Source organism: Dasypus novemcinctus, chromosome 8, assembly GCF_030445035.2.
Source record: "Dasypus novemcinctus isolate mDasNov1 chromosome 8, mDasNov1.1.hap2, whole genome shotgun sequence".
Taxonomy (NCBI): domain Eukaryota; kingdom Metazoa; phylum Chordata; class Mammalia; order Cingulata; family Dasypodidae; genus Dasypus; species Dasypus novemcinctus.
Genome location: NC_080680.1, coordinates 31,577,913 through 31,594,158, shown reverse-complemented (window position 1 = coordinate 31,594,158; position 16,246 = coordinate 31,577,913). Strand labels below are relative to the sequence as shown.

General features: G+C 34.0%; 1 protein-coding gene across 6 annotated transcripts in view; it reads left to right on the top strand.

Moving 5' to 3' along the window:
* Positions 1-16,246, top strand: part of VPS13A (vacuolar protein sorting 13 homolog A) — a 293,093-nt gene that overhangs the window by 251,978 nt on the left and 24,869 nt on the right. The window contains exons 68-69 of one of the 6 annotated variants that reach the window (XR_011649379.1): positions 7,163-7,277; positions 13,879-14,065. Coding sequence is in view for 3 of the 6 variants with exons in the window: in XM_058301628.2 (XP_058157611.1) it covers positions 7,163-7,277; positions 9,471-9,542 (187 nt within the window). In the remaining 3 variants the exon portion in view is untranslated. Of the gene's footprint in view, positions 1-7,162; positions 7,278-7,498; positions 12,414-13,878; positions 14,066-16,246 lie in introns of those variants that run through there. The other 5 variants (XR_009186770.2, XR_009186769.2, XM_058301628.2 and 2 more) reach the window with 5 other exon arrangements.

Here is a 16,246-nt window from a genome sequence, read left to right as displayed (position 1 = left end):
GTAGTTCCCAGCTTGCAGCCCACTTTACGTAATTTGGACTTGTCAATTCCTTTAACATATCTTATCAGTTCATTTTCCCTGGAGAATCCTTATAATATACCAGGTGTTGGTTCTGAAACCATTGTAGAAAGCCAGTCTTAAAAGATAAATTAGAAGGTAAAAAAAATCTACCTACTTGCAAAGGGAGACAATAGGAAAACTTAAATTTGTTTGTTTGAGTTTGAGAGATGTAGTCTTCCCTGAGATGGTGAAACTCTAGGCTTGAATCTAAACATAATCTGGGGTTGAAATGTAAATTTCCCTTTGGGTCCAGTATCCATCAAGCTGAGGACTTTGTAGAATATGACAGTGTCTGGCATAAACAAAGAAATACATGTCTTCTATAAGGATCCTCCCATAGTCTGTGCAGCATAGGATTTCCATATGGGAAACATAACAATAAAGAACAAGGTTCTTCAAAGATGAAATCTAATTTAAAAAATTAGAAAACACATAAGGAATTGACTTGCCAAGGACCACAGCAGAAACAGGAGAGGACTTAAGAAGCTTTTGCAGTAATCTAGGTGAGAGATGATGGTTATTTAATCACTGGACTAGTGGTTGTTTGAAAAGGTCATGTTCTACATCTATTTTGAAGGCAATGACAACAGATTTTGTAGATGAATTGGGGGTGTATATAAAAGAAAGAGAACAGTACAGGGTGACTCTAAAGTTTTTGTCTGAACTACTAGAAGGATAGGGGTGTCATTCCTTTTATGGAAAGTGGGTATTAGTTCTTTCATTTTTAATGTATTAAGCTTAAGATGCCTCTTAGACATCCAAATGGAGATGTCAAGTGGTTGTCGAATATAGAGAATTGAAGTTGAAGAGAAAAATCCAAGCTAGAGTTAAAAAATTGAGATTCGTGAGACTGTAGTGGATGTTTAAAGCTGTGAGTTTGGACGAGATGACCTATGAAATGAGGACGGAGAAGAGAAACAAAAGAGAGCTAACCATACTAACATTTAGAACTTGGGAGAGTAAGGAAGAACCAGCAAAGGAGACTGAAAATGAAAATCAGATATGGCATTTATAATGGAAATTGTTCTCACTTCCTGACCATTTGCAGTCCCCTCTGCTTAGAGTACTCTTCCCCTAGTTGTAAGTATTGCTCACTCCCTTTGTTCAAATGAAACCTTCAACTTACCCCATATCTCTCTTCCCTTAATTTTTTTTTCCCTTAGCTCATTTCTATTTAATATACTACATATTTTACCTTATTTGTATGTCTCTCTAACTAGAATGCAAGTACCACAAAAGCAGTGTAGTCTTATTTATTTATTTAAAGATTTATTTCTTTATTTCCCACCCCCCTTCCTCTTCTCCTACCCTCCTGTTTTTGCTGTCTGTGTTGTCTTCTCATTTTCTGTCCTCTAGGATTCACCAGGATTTGATACTGGAGATCTCTGGTGGGGAGAGAGTTTCCCTGTTAATTGCGCCACCTCAGTTCCTGGTTTCTGCTGTGCTTCACCTTGACTCTCCCCTTGGCTCTCTTTTGATGATCTTACTGTGTGACTCACTTGCGCGGGGCACTGGCTCACCATGTGGGCATTCATGCAGGAACTGACTTGCCGCATGGGCACGCTTTCTCTTCTTCTTTTTCACCAGGAAGCCTCAGGGATCGAACCCAGGTCCTCCCACATGGTAGGCAGAAGCTCTACCACCTGAGCCATATCCGCTTCCCCTTTTTTATTTTTAAGTGAAATTTTTATTGATATAATTGTAAATTCACATGCAATTGTAAGAAATAATGCAGAGAGTTCCCTTGTAAACTATGTTAGATTCCTGTGGCCTTTTAAATAAATTTCCACAGATTTGGTGACTTAACAGAAATTTATTCTCTCACAGTTTTGGAAGGCAGACATTCAAAATCAGTTTCACTAGCCAAAATAAAGATTTCAGCAAGGCCACATTCCCACCAGAAACTCTAGGGACAAATCCATTCCATGACTTTTCCAACTTCAGATGACAACTGGCATTCCTTGACTTGTGACCATGTTACTCAAATCTCTACTTCCATGGTCTTATCACCTTATCTTCTTATGGCTGTGAAATCTCCCTCTGCCCTTCTCTTATAGGATACATTGTGGATCCACAACCACACTCAAAATACTGAACTGTTCCAGAACCACAGAGATATGTTGCCCTTTTATATAACCATGCCCACCTCCCTTCCAATGCCCCCATAATCTGTAATACTGCTTCTCTAATAAAGTATTTTATTAATTGAGATAAAATTCACCATTTAAAGTGAATTTACAATTTAGTAGTTTTTGGTATATTCACAAGGATTTTCAACTGTCACCACTATCTGATTCCAGAACATTTTCATCACCTCTAAAAGAAACCCTGTGTCCACTAGGAGTCACTCAGCATTTCCCCCTTCCCAGCCAGCAATAACCCCTAATCTACTTCTGTCTCTATGGATTTGCCTATTCTGGATAGTTTATATAAATGAAATCATACAATATGTGGCCTCTTGTTTCTGGTTTATTACACTTAGTATTATAATGTCTTCAAGATTCATCCATGTTGTAATATATGTCAGTACTTCTTTTTATGACTGGTTAGTATTCCATTGTTTGAGATATACTACCTGTAGCAGTTTGATATAATTGATGGATTCAAAAAAGAAATACTGGATTATGTTTGTGATCTGATCTGTACCTGGGCCTGATTGAGTTATCATTAGGGCATGGAGTACCCACCCAGTCCCCACCCCTTGGTAGGTGGAGACTCACAGATAAAAGGCATAGCGAAGAACAGAGTTGGGGATTTCTGATGTTAGAGTTTGATGCTGAAAACCCAGGAAATCAGCACCCAGAGGAAAGAGAAGCCAGCACCAGGAAAGAAGGAACCTTGAACCCAGGGAAAAGCAAGCTCCAGGAACATAGTAACCCAGGAAGCCTGAACCCTCACAGATGATGTCATCTATCTTGCTCCAGATAGACTTTGGTGATGGAAGTAACTTATGCTTTATGTGGCCTGGTATCTGTAAGCCCCTACCCCAAATAAATGCCCTTTATAAAAACCAACCAATTTCTGGTATTTTGCATCAGCACCCCTTTGGCTGACTAATACAGAATTTGGTACCAGGACTGGGGTAGTGCTTTTGCAATTACCAAATGCTGAAATGGTTTTATAAATGGATAAGGGGTATTTTTTGGAGGAATTGTGAGATGCTTGGAAGAAAAAACCTACAGTGCTTTGAAGAAACTGTTGATAACAATGTGGATGCTAAAGAGACTTTTATGATGCCTCAGAAGTAAATGATATGTCTATTATTGGAAACTGGAGGAAAGGTGATCCTTGTTTTGAAGTTGCAGAGAATTTAGCAAAATTAACTCCTGGTGTTCTATGGAAGGCAAAATTTAAAATGGTGAGCCTGGGCATTTAGCTGAAAAATTTCCAAAGTAAACCCGGAGAATGTGGCTTGGATTCTGCTTGCAGCTTATAGCAAAATGCTAGTCGAGAGAGATATGCTGAGGACGAAACTGTTGGGCTCAAAAAGACTAGAAGCTGATTGTGGAAATTCCAAGCCTCTGGAGATTAAGCTCCCAGGTGAAAGTGCCCCATTGGAAAGCTTAACTGAACTTGTAAATCAGGATTTAAGATGCAGTTATGTTGGAAAGAATTGTGGAAAGTCTTACTGTCTGATGGCTTGCACCCCTGTTTTCTGCATGTTAACCAACAGACTTTTTGAGAGAGCTCTATGAACAAAACCACTGTCAGCCTGGAATAAAAGGGACATGGAGAGATTGAAGGAGAAAGAGCTTTAAGAGGAAAACCATGGAAGCTGAGATCTAGAATTAGGACATCACCTTGGGCCAAGAGAGGAACCCCACCCTTGTGTACACAGAGGGCAAGTTTGCCCCAGCAGTTGAAGAGGGTGGATGTTCCCACCCGATATTCTGGGAGAGTTTTGCTACCCCAGGGTACAGAGAGGGTAGAGCACATTCCCCAAGGATTAGGGCAGTTAAGGTTAGCAACCCACAGGTCTGAGCAGGGTAGACCTGTCCCCCAAAGTGGTCAGCTCATTGCTCTGAGAGTGTTGAGCCTATATGCCAAAGGTTAGGGGGAGTGTTGTCTTCACATCACTGTGCTAGGGGGTTAAGACTAACTCAAAGATTGGGTAAGGTGTGGCAATTACCCCAACACTCTTGAAGGGAGAGGTCTGGAGCTTGGTCGACACCCAAATGCTTGATGAGGGTGGAACCAAGAAAATGGCTGTTGGGCAAGACCGTGGAAAGGGTGGGTCCCCATATGGCACCAAGGAGAAGAAACCATCTTCTTAAGAATAACCCTCAGACTTTAAAATCGAATGGAGGTTGCCCTGCAGGTTTACTGAACTGCAAAGGACACGTGACTCATGTTTGCTTCCCAATTTCTCCTTATTACAATGAAAACGTTTATCCTATGTCAGTCCATTTGTGTATTGGAAACAGATAAATTGTTTTGTAAGTTTCAGAGATCTATAACAGACAGGACTTTGCAGCAAGACAAACTGAGTTTCTTTAAATTGATTATAATATGATTTAGCACTTGCATTGTAGCGGATTTAAGGCTTTTTTGAATATTGTAATAACTTTTTGGAATTCAGAGGGTAGAATATAGCTGTTTGATATAATTGATGAATTCCAAAAAGAAATACTGGATTATGTTTGTGATCTGATCTGTACCTGGGCTTGATTGAGCTATCATTAGGGCATGGAGTCCCCACCCAGTCCCCACCCCTTGGTAGGTGGAGACTCACAGATAAAAGGCATAGTGAAGAACAGAGTTGGGGATTTCTGATGTTAAGAGTTTGATGCTGAAGACCCAGGAAGTCAGCACCAGGAAAGAAGGAACCTTGAGCCCAGAGAAAAGCAAGCCCCAGAAACATAGGAACCCAGAAAGCCTGAACCCTCGCAGACGTCAGCCATCTTGCTCCAGATAGACTTTGGTGACGGAAGTAACTTATGCTTTATGTGGCCTGGTATCTGCAAGCTCCTACCCCAAATAAATGCCCTTTATAAAAACCAACCTATTTCTGGTATTTTGCATCAGCACCCCTTTGGCTGACTAATACACCACCTTTGTTTACCTGTTCTTTCTACTTTTTTACTATTATCAATGCTGCTATGTGTATTCATGTTTGGCCATGTGTTTTCAGTTCTTTTGGGTGGAATTCTAGGAGTAGAATTTCTGGGCCATATTGTAACTCTCTTTAACTAGGTAAGTGTATTAGTCAGCCAAAGAAGTGCTAATACAAAGTATCAGAAATCTGTTGGCTTTTATAAAGGATATTTGTTTGGGGTAGAAACTTATAGTTACAAGGCCCTAAAGAGTCCAACTCATTGTACCATAAGAGATACTTCCTTACCAAAATCTGTTGCCATGTGTTGAAGCAAGAGGTGGATGATGTCTGGTAAGGTTCAGCCTTCCTCTTTCTTAAAAGAGGAAGAGGGTCCAGCTTCTTCCTATCTCCATAGGGCTTGCCTCTCTTCCTGGGCCTAGTTTCTTTCCCAACTCAGCTATTCTCTTCTGTTCACAAGGTCAGCTGTAAACGAACAGGCAAATGGCTCCTCTTCCTTGGGCCTCTGCTGTGTCTATGGGGCTCTCTCTCTCTTCTTGCGTGTCTACTTCTGTGTTCCTGATTGAACGTCTGTTTATATAGCCCACCAAAAGAGCGGGGACTCAACCCTGCTCACCCTAATGGTCAATTCAAAGCCCTAATCTTGATTTAATCAAGTGAACATAAAGCCTTTGAATTTAACACAATCAAAGGGTATCATGCCCAGAGAAAAAGAGTAGTTTAAAAACAAACTCTTTTTGGAATTCATAAATAATCTCAAACTGCCGTAGTAAGGAACACTCAATTGTTTTCCTCAATGGCTAACCCCACTAACAATGTAGAAAGTTCCAATTTCTCCACATCCTCTAACACTTTTCTTTGCTCTTTTTTTCATTATCACCAACCTGGTGGGTACTTTTTAATTAGAGAAGTTATAGACTTATAGAACAATCATGCACAGAATACAGGATTCCCACATACTGCCCTATTATTAACACCTTATATTGGTTCATTGTAGTTTTGATTTGTGTTCCCTAATGACTAATGATTTAAGGATCTTTTCATGTGCCTGTTGGCCATTTGTATATCTTCTTTGGAAAAATGCCTATTCCAATCTTTTGCCCATTTTTAAATTGGATTATTTGTCTTTTTATTTTTGAGTTATAAGAGTTTGTTATATGTTCTGGATGCTTGACCCTATTTTCTCCCTTTCTGCAGTTTGTCTTTCACTTTCTTGATAGTGTCTTGGATATATTCATACATATAGATATATTGTGTGGTAGGCTCCTAATAAATATTTGTTGAATGAACAAATAAATAGATTAGCCATTCTCACTTATTACAATAAAAAAGTTAAATAAAATATTCAACAATTCATGTATTTGTTTAAAATAGTACACATCACCCCACGTAGAGTTTATGAGGAATGTAAACATATTTGAACATTAGAAAGCCATGTAATATAACTTATAACATTAATAGACTTTTAAGAAATAAATCTTATGATCACGACAGTGACCAGAAAAAAAATTCTTAGTTAAAATTCATTGATCATTCAGAATTTTTTAAAAATAGTAACAGTAACTAAGGACCAAAAAAGCAAAGTAAGAGGAGAAATGAACTTTCTTGGCTTGATAAAAGATGTCTTTAAAAAACAAGTAAAACAAAAAGGTAGCTTTATGTCTGTACTTCATGGAAAGTTTTAGAAACTTTTACTTAAAGTCAGAAATGAGACAAGGATGCCGGCAGTCTTTTGTATTTAGTATTGTACTGGGGGAACTAGATGGCATATTAGGACAAGAATAAAAATAATTGTTTAACTGGGAAAATGAAGTAAAACTGTTATACTTGCTGATTTTTTTTAATCTTGAAAGTAAGAAAATCTATAAGCAAACTTTATAGTTCTGCATTTTTCTAGAGAACATTTATTTATGACAAAAAAGTTTAAAAAAATAGCATAGTGATGTGATGTTCATATTTTAGCTAAAAGAAAATCCCTTTAAGTGTATTTTATAGTGTATTTGAGGTTTTAAACAAATTTTAAAATAAAGTTACATTTTTTTCCTATAGAGCTACAGACACATCTGATGAAGTGGCAAGTCTGCGACCCCCTCGGTTCTTTAATGAAGATGGAGTTATCAGACCTTATAGGTTGAGAGATGGTACTGGAAATCAAATGTTGCAGGTGAAGAAATAGCTTATATATTAAGATTAGTTTAGTTGCATTAGGTTTTTTTTGTTTTTTGTTTTGTTTTTTAGTAACTATATAGTGCTTTAAATATATAATATATAATAGATTATTTGGGGTTTTATATGTTTTGCTTAATTCCATGTATAAATTTCTTACATTTACTTAGATATACATTTACATTTATTTACTATAAGATTTTTTTTTCTTTTTTACAGGCCTCAAAAAGTTTGATATGAAAACAGTTAATGCATGACTTTGCAAGTGAAAGCCAACAGTAGATTTTAGTCTTAAATTTACAAACTACGTACGGCTGTTTCAGTATTTTGGGTACAAAGAAAAGCTTTTGGTAACTTTTTATGTAGGACTTATAGTGAATCTGGTCTTTTTATAGGGTATTCTTAGCTCTACACTGGATTTGTGAGATTTGTTGAAAGGCGATGTTCTTATATACCCTCATAATTGGTGGTGCTTATTTAATTAGGCAGTTTCTGTTCAGATTACTTATATTTATCAATCCCCTGATAGTTCTATAGTAGATATAACACTCATGTCAAATTAGGTATGAATGAGGGGAAAAAATCAGAACCACTGCTATTGTAAATTATTCTTGGGTTCATATGCTTTCCAGATATTTCTTTTAAAGATGCTAAAATGGCCATGGCCCTTGTGCTTTATTCTTGTATAATCTATATGTAAAACCTTGTAGAATTTGATAAGCAGTTCACATGAAAACCAACTCTTTTAGTAAGGAAAATTAGTTTTGTAATAATAGTTTGAGGATAGACTATTTTATCTGTTTAACAACTTTCTTACTTGGTAAATTGGAATTTTTAAAATATGAACTATGGTGTAGGTAACAGTAATCATACACTAGGCTATACCGTTTTAAAAGCATTTTTGTGGTTTCTGTACAGAAACCATTTGTTTGAAAATATACAAATAGTCATTATATTGTATAGACTTGAAAATATTAATGGTAATAATACTCTGTGGAGAGTTGGTCCTTCCTTCAATAGCCTTGATATTTTAAAATGTTGTCATGTTTAATGTTCAGGGTAAAAATTTAAAGCTTTAATATTTTTCTCCACTGCAAGTAGAGCATATAATTTTACATAAAAAATACTTACAAATTCTTCTCTGAGTCTTCCACCTATTAAAATAGAACATTTCCATATATTTAATAGACAGTATGTTGTAAAGTGATTTTATACTGTGTTCAGAATGTTTCTAAAGCATCAAAATAATTGCATCTTGGTATACAACTAGCAATCCAGTGAGAGGCTGTACTCAGGAGCACTTGTGCCATCTCCACAATGACAGTATATCATTGTCTCCTGTAGCTAATATAGTTGAAACACATTTCTACCTTCCTCATTAGAACACAGTTGGTATGTTACATTTTATAAGACTGAATGCTAAATAATTTTCAACTGGCTTTTTAAAAAACTAAAAATATTTCTTGAGAAGCAATTTTAATAAATTTAGGATGAAGAGAGGATGAATGGTGAGGAGAGTTTGAAAGTACATCCTCATTCTTAGGGAACAGGTTAGGAACTGATTTGTTGTTTGGTGCATGTGATGCTTTTTGAATCAAAACCCTGTTGCTTATATTTGGAAATATATGAATTACCAGTACTGTGGAAAAGGAGTTGATAGCATGTAAACAGGATTTAAAATGCCCCTGCCTTGGTTTAATCTAAGTAATTTAATGATAGTGTCCTTAGAAAATGAGAAAAGCTTCCAAATGCTTCCCCTTTTTTCTCATTTTCTAAAAAATAGGTGCTCTCACTGTTTACTAAATTATGTGTCCACATGTAATAATTTTAACATAACAAACTCTTTTGTTGTATATCTTTCTATCCCAAAAACAGCACATTATTGTGCCTTCTAGGTAGTCCATGAAAGTTGCCTACTAGAGATATATAGAATGATCATTTTAATTTGTTCCTAGAATACCTTATTGGTATCATCAAACTGTTTTATACATTGAGTTAAACCAAGCAATTAACTTTAGTCTTATTTATATTAAGTAATGGAATATTATTCCCATAATTACACCTGAGTCACAGTTTAAAAATCTGCTTTGAAATTTTTCTGACTTCTTAAACACAATTCTACCTGTTTTCCAAGCAGTTTGCCATATTTAACTAACCTTTGTGCTTCTCTTTTCCTTTACCATGCTTACAGAAAATTCAGGCCTACAGGGAGTGGATTATGACTCACAGTAGCAGTAGTGAGGAGGAGGAGGAGGAGGATTAGTCAGATCTGAACTGTTAAAATTTATATGTTCTTTGTTGTTTTATTTGGAATGTTTCATTAACATGTTTGTATGACCGCTACCATAACAGCTTGTGTCCATTTTTAGGGAGGTTAATATTTTTTCCTTTTAAAATGTTTCCTACACATCTTCAAAAAGCAAAATATTTGCATTGTTTGGGCACGAGAAAAGTGTATTTTACATCCAAATTAAGGCAACTATATATTATAGCATTTGCTTGTATATATCTTAAAGCTTTGTAATACAGTTTGTCTTTGAGATTTAAAATTAGATTTGAAAACATTTTTTAATGTTCACTAATTTTCTTTTATTTTAGATTATTTGCCCATTTGTTAGCAAAACGTCTTTCTTAATATTCTCTATGTACATTTTCTTGGCTGTAATGTAATGCCATTGTGTAAAAAAAAAGATTAAGATTAGCCAATGTTTTATATTTATTTAGCATTTTTAAAATATTTTTGTCAAATTTCTTTCAATAATAATAAACTTAATATGAAACAATCAATTTGTTTTTCTATTCCAAAATTGTATAGGTTGTCAAACTATTATTATAAAAAGTATTCATGATTTGTCATGGAAGATTAGATTAGGTGAAATAATTTACAATCTGAGAATGAAAAAAAAAAGATTCTTAGATTCCTTTGGTTCACTTTTTATTGTTTTATTTTATATTTACATATATATTTTGTGAAACAATGACAAAAGATGTTTTTATAGTCAATTTATTTAACTTATATAAGTATGATACATTCCTATTATTAAAAGTTATGACTTAAGTCATATTAGTAGGAGAATTTTTATAGTAAACATATGTTTTTTCAGAGTAATGGGAAAAATATCTATTTCTCTGAAAGATCTATGATCAAATCTATTTTATGTTTTGAATGTATACTGAAGCTTTTTAAAATTTTCGTATTGTATGAAACTGTCTTGTCCTGTTTCCTTAGTATATCATCTGTACTAAAAGAAAAACCTCTTAAAAAGGAATGACTATTAGTAATTATGTTATTTAATCCCTTATGATTACTGTACTTTAGGATCAACAAAGGAACTATTTACTTCAACTTATGTTTAACTTTTTTCTTATATTAAGCTTATATTAGGTTATAGTAGATAATTGGTTTAACTGTTGAACTTTTTATTTAATTTGTTCAGCCCATTGGTTCTGAGTCTCTTCTCATTCTTTGGTTGACCAGGTTTTTATTTCTATAAATCATTAGTCTTTGAAAATGACTTCTAGATTTTAAAATATTGAACTTACAAAAAACAGCTAAAAATTATATCTTCTTTTAAAATTTCTGTCTGCCTAGCATTCATTCCATATAAATAGAAATCAACATCTTGTATACTAGGATTAAGAAATATGTGAATATCCAAGAATTTGATTATTGCTTTTATCACAATAGTATTCTGATCTTTTTGTAATAAGTAAATAAATAAAAACAGTGACTATTAAGATAGTCATTATTGTTATCAGAGGTTGAATTTGTATTTGTCATGCTGCTACTGCGCTCTCCCTTGCCATAATCAAACAAAACCTGCTGCTTATACTAGAAGCTAGAAGGAACACAGCCTATTGAGGCATATTTTGTATATCTGAGAAAGAAAAAGTCTGAAAATGTCTTCATTAGCTTTTACATTCCAGCTTTGCTTAGGTGCAAGACCTTTCTAAAAGGAAAAATGTTAAACTACTTGTTTGCAAGATGTTTGCTGAGTTTGTAATGGTTGATTAGCGTCTACTTGATATTGTGTAACATTGAAAACTGGCAGGAGGGAAAATTTGTGAAACTCCTGAAATTGGGGACATTTATCACTATGGATAAATAATCTAATTTATAATAGCCTATACATGAAATTAAATAGGGGCTTACTTTAGATAAAGATATAACAAATGTAAATCTAAAGTAATGTTGCTAACTTGCAGTATTTCTTATACAAAAGGAAAATTAAATTTTAGTTTATTTCTGTATTTAAAATATTTAGGATTTCATCAGTTTTACCTTTTGAATTAGTCCAAAACACATATCACTGATAATTTTAAGGTCATGTTATTAAAATTTATAGGTGGAGCTATTGTAAATCTGTGACTTGGGACCTCAGTGTTCAACATGAAAAATATGCTACTGTATCTACATCCCAAGATCACAAACACTAAAGAATGGCTCCTATACATAGAAGTCACTATAGTTGTTTGCCTGACTTAAATCCTATGATGAAGTTTTGTGTTAATTGATGATGGGAAGAGAACCAGAAAGAGCCATCCCACCTTGTTGTTGGGTACTTTGTCTAGTGCACCCTCAAACCTCAGTTTTTGTCTTACAAATTTTCTTGCAAATGAATTTATTATAGCTCAAAAGCAATAATGGTCCTATTGAGTTTAAATAAGATGTTAAGTGTGCACACATTATTCACTTAGATCAAGTAATAATTATGATGGGTATATAATAAGAATGTCAGTTTCATCTTTCTATACTTGTACCTTTTAGATAAATGGAAATCATTGTTAAAAGTTTGAAACTGTTAGTCTTTAATTTCAGTGGATGTATCTTTGGATTCATGAAGTGCAGTGAGTACAGTCAACATTATACATTATAAAAAGTCCTGAGTCAAAGGATAGTAAAATACAAGATTTCAAATAGGTCTGTATTAGGGAGTGAGAACAGTTTATGATTTTTATATATAGGGATTTTTGGTTTCTTTTGTTTTAATTTGGTAGACCATTTTCATATCCATAATTATCTCTCAGTCAGTGCAATGAATTTATTTGGCAATTCCATATGGGCCAATATGTATAACAGTGGCATACCTTAAAATATTAGCTTTTAAAATAAATGTTTACTCTATTTGTAAAATTGACTTCTACCTCCTTTCATTGTGTAAATGTTCTAAACAATTGGTCACAAAGAGTTCTACTAAATTGCATAATTCCATTTCTCTGGATCTAATTTGGAAACCCTCAAATATGTGAACATCAAAATATTATAGGAATTATTTGAGTGTTTTTTTAAATAATCAGGATAGCCAGAGATTTGGTTAAATATATATAATTTTTCTTAATTGTATATATTTTATTTTATATTATAAATGATCATTTATTAATAACCTTTCAACTACATTGTCTACAAAGATTTTCTTAATGTACAGGATAAAAATTGAGTTTCTGTGAATAAGATAAAGCCGAATCCTCCTTGTGAATAAGTTTACTGACATTGATTCTTATTCTACAATTTTGGCATTGTACTGAAGAATAAAATATAATTTTACAAATTAAAGTAGTAGATTATATTCTGTTTTTTAAGCAATATTATGCCCATTAAAGTAGGATACTGTAGAAAATAAAAAAATTATTCTTTTTCTCCCCACCATTTTTAGTGTATTAGGTGTTTCTTTCTTTCGTTTTTTTTTTGTGAGGTAGTGGGACCGGGAATTGAATCCTGAACCTCATGTGTGGGAAGCCAGTGCTCAACCACTGAGCCACATCTGCTCCCTGTGTTTCCTTTTTAAATTTTTTATTTAAATGGTTATGATCCCAACATTCATTTCATTTTATACTTTATATCTTATTATAATATTTCATAAATTTATTAACTTCTAAAATTTTTAAAAGTATCCCATTCATAAAGTAACTCCCAATATGGGAAACCTAGTACTTATTTCTGGAGCACATAAATAGCCAGCAGGACCTTTTTATTTTTATAGTTGATGTAGAGGGCTTTTCTTTTTCTTTGAACAGATTACTTTTGACTTACATCTTTTTAAATAATTTCTTTCCCTTACCACAATATAAAATCTCTTAAATTGAAGTGTGCATGTGTCCTGCATTAAGTATGCTTGTTGCCCCGGGTGGGTGATCCTGTAGGGACAGATGCTGGACATTGTATGTCCTGCCATGGCCCACTGGGTGGACTGGGGGAAAGTGTAAACTACAATGTAAAAACCATTATCCATGTAGTGCAGCAGTTCTCCAAAGTATGGTCACCAAATGCAGTGACTGTCCCATGATGATGAAAGAGGTTGTTGATGTGGGAGGAGTGGAGTGAGGGGGATGGGTATATGGGGACCTCTTATATTTTTTGAATGTAACATTTTTTTTGAAAAAAGAAAATAAGTAATATATTTTTTAAAAAAGGTATGCATGTTGACAACTGGGACATCCCATGGAGGTATTATATTCTTAATGATCTTGGATATTTTTTAAATTTTGTAGATAAATCTGTATTGTCTTTTAATCTCTTATAAAAATATCATAGTTGTCATTTTATAAGTTGTTGTAGAAGGGACGCTGTTTTTGTTTGTTGTATATTTCTTTTCTTTCAGACATTTATAATTAGCTTCAAATACTGCCTTAATAGCAATTGGAAGATAACTGCCTTCAGTCGACGTGGTCTTTCCCTTTACTTCAGGAGGACAATTACAACTGATATGGAATAAAGGGCTTACCATAGGCAGTCAGATCCACCAGAGTAGTGCTGAACATTCTTCCTGGCTTCATCTGAAATTTTGAGTAAGTGAATGAGAACTAGGAGACAAAGGCTTATTGGATATCACTCTTCATTTTGCAACTCTTCCTCTCCAGAATACTACTTCTGAATGGGATGAGAAAGCTGAAGAGAGCCAAATTATTTTATTCAGGCAAATTAGAGTTCTTAGTATCTAAGACAAAGCAGATCATATGGAAAAGGAGACTACATATCCAACTTAGATACCATTCTCATCCCTAATTAAGTTTAGCAGTATTCTCTTGGAGAGGCTTTTTCACATCAGTTTTGAAGCTTCAGGCTTTTGAACATTTAGTAGTAAGTCCCAAACTTTTTTTTTTTTTTGGACCAAATGATATGCTTCATCCCATATAGAACCTTCCAGTATTATTCAAAAATACTTTTGGGGAAAAAAATAATACTTTTTGAATGAGACTTGACTATAGTTATATCTTCCTCTGGAGGGGATGATTTCACTTGAGGTAGAGACTTCCTCTCAATTCTAAAATGTGTTTATTAAGACTCTTGGAATGTATTCATTTGAATGAAGCTCATTTGATTTCTAAATCTCTTTCAAAAGTTTGTCTTCCTTACACCCCTTAAATTTGTAAATATATTAAGGAAAGATAAATATTAGAAAATTCACTTCATTTTAGTATTAAAAGAAATCCCACATTTTAAGCTCAAAGTAGTTTGAACTTGAGTCTTTTCTCTTACCAAGGACATACAAATAGAGCTAAAATAGGTCTGCAGTAATTATTAGTTTAAAAAGCCTTAATTAACTAAAGGTGTGAAATTCTAACCCTAATACTCAACTCATGACTTCTCTTTTGATGTGTTAACTTCCCATGATTACTTTGAACATAAAAGAGAAATAGCGGATCCTGAGCTGAGTAAGGCTCAATCAGATTTTGTGTATGTGCTCAAACAATAATGTTAGGAGACTTTAGTATAATTTAAGAAAATTCTACTTTTTATTTGCCACATGTCCTATGAAAGAAAGGATCTTCTCTTGCCAAATGAAATAATTCGTTTTCATACAGAATTGGATTGAAGACCTCTTTCATTCATTTAAAAAACAAAATTTAATGTCATCTATGAAACAAAGAAGCACTATGTATACTTTTTTTGTTAGGTAACAGTCTTTAGTTATAAATTCAAATGAAATTAATACCCTATTCACTTCTGATGATTAAAGAGCTCCATAGAAAATATTGTGGAGAAATACACATGTAGACATTTGGTGGCATTTTGAGTCTGAGGCAGTCATTTTAATTAGAGATCTCATGAAGTTACAGTATTGGAATATAAATATGGGAAGCTATATGTTTGATGTAAGGCTAACCTTTCTATAATAAATTGCCAGTCAAATTTGAAATACAAAATTGCCAGAAGCGCAAAGTGCTTAATTATATAGGTATAATTGAAATTTTGCTGGCTCGATTTAATAGCATAGTTTGTATGAATACAAAGAAAATTTCATTCTGCAAGTATTCATTAAACTCCTGTTATGTATCAGACCCTCTTCTAGATATTAGGGTTACATCCTGAAGAGAGCAGTCAAGATTCCTGCTCATCCCTCATGAGTTTATAATAGTAGTGAGGGTTATTATTACAGTGGTTGAGGTGCCACTTTAGAGGCCAGCCCTATATCAGATCTTGCTACATGCAAGACTGTAAGAATCGTTGGACTCCGGAGATGTATAAGACATTCCCCATCTTCCAAAGAGATAACAATCTCTAGTTATTACATGAAATAGAAGCATTGCAAGAGGTATGATACAGCTGGTGGAAAATCTGAATCAATATTCCAGTGAGCTGTTAAAATGGGATCCCACTGCATTGACTAAAATATATATAGTACTGTGCTAACTTATTTTGGTAATAAAAATTGAGATACAGCAATACCCTGTGGCTCAGGGCCTGGATTTTTGGCCCAAGTAAACCTGAGTCCATTCCAGCCTCTTCCTTTGACTAGCTTTATAATCTGGGGACATGTATTATGCTTGTCTGACCTAAGTCTCTAGACTGTAAAATAGAGTTAATAGTAGTGCCTATCTTTGGGTGGTTTCTAGAGTTAAAACATATGAGGTAACATAATTATTATGAAAGTGCCTAATAACTCAATAAAGATTGTATTGTATTTATTCCAGATGCCAGTTTGTACTTAATTCTTGGTCACCATTATATAAATCATAAATTTCTCA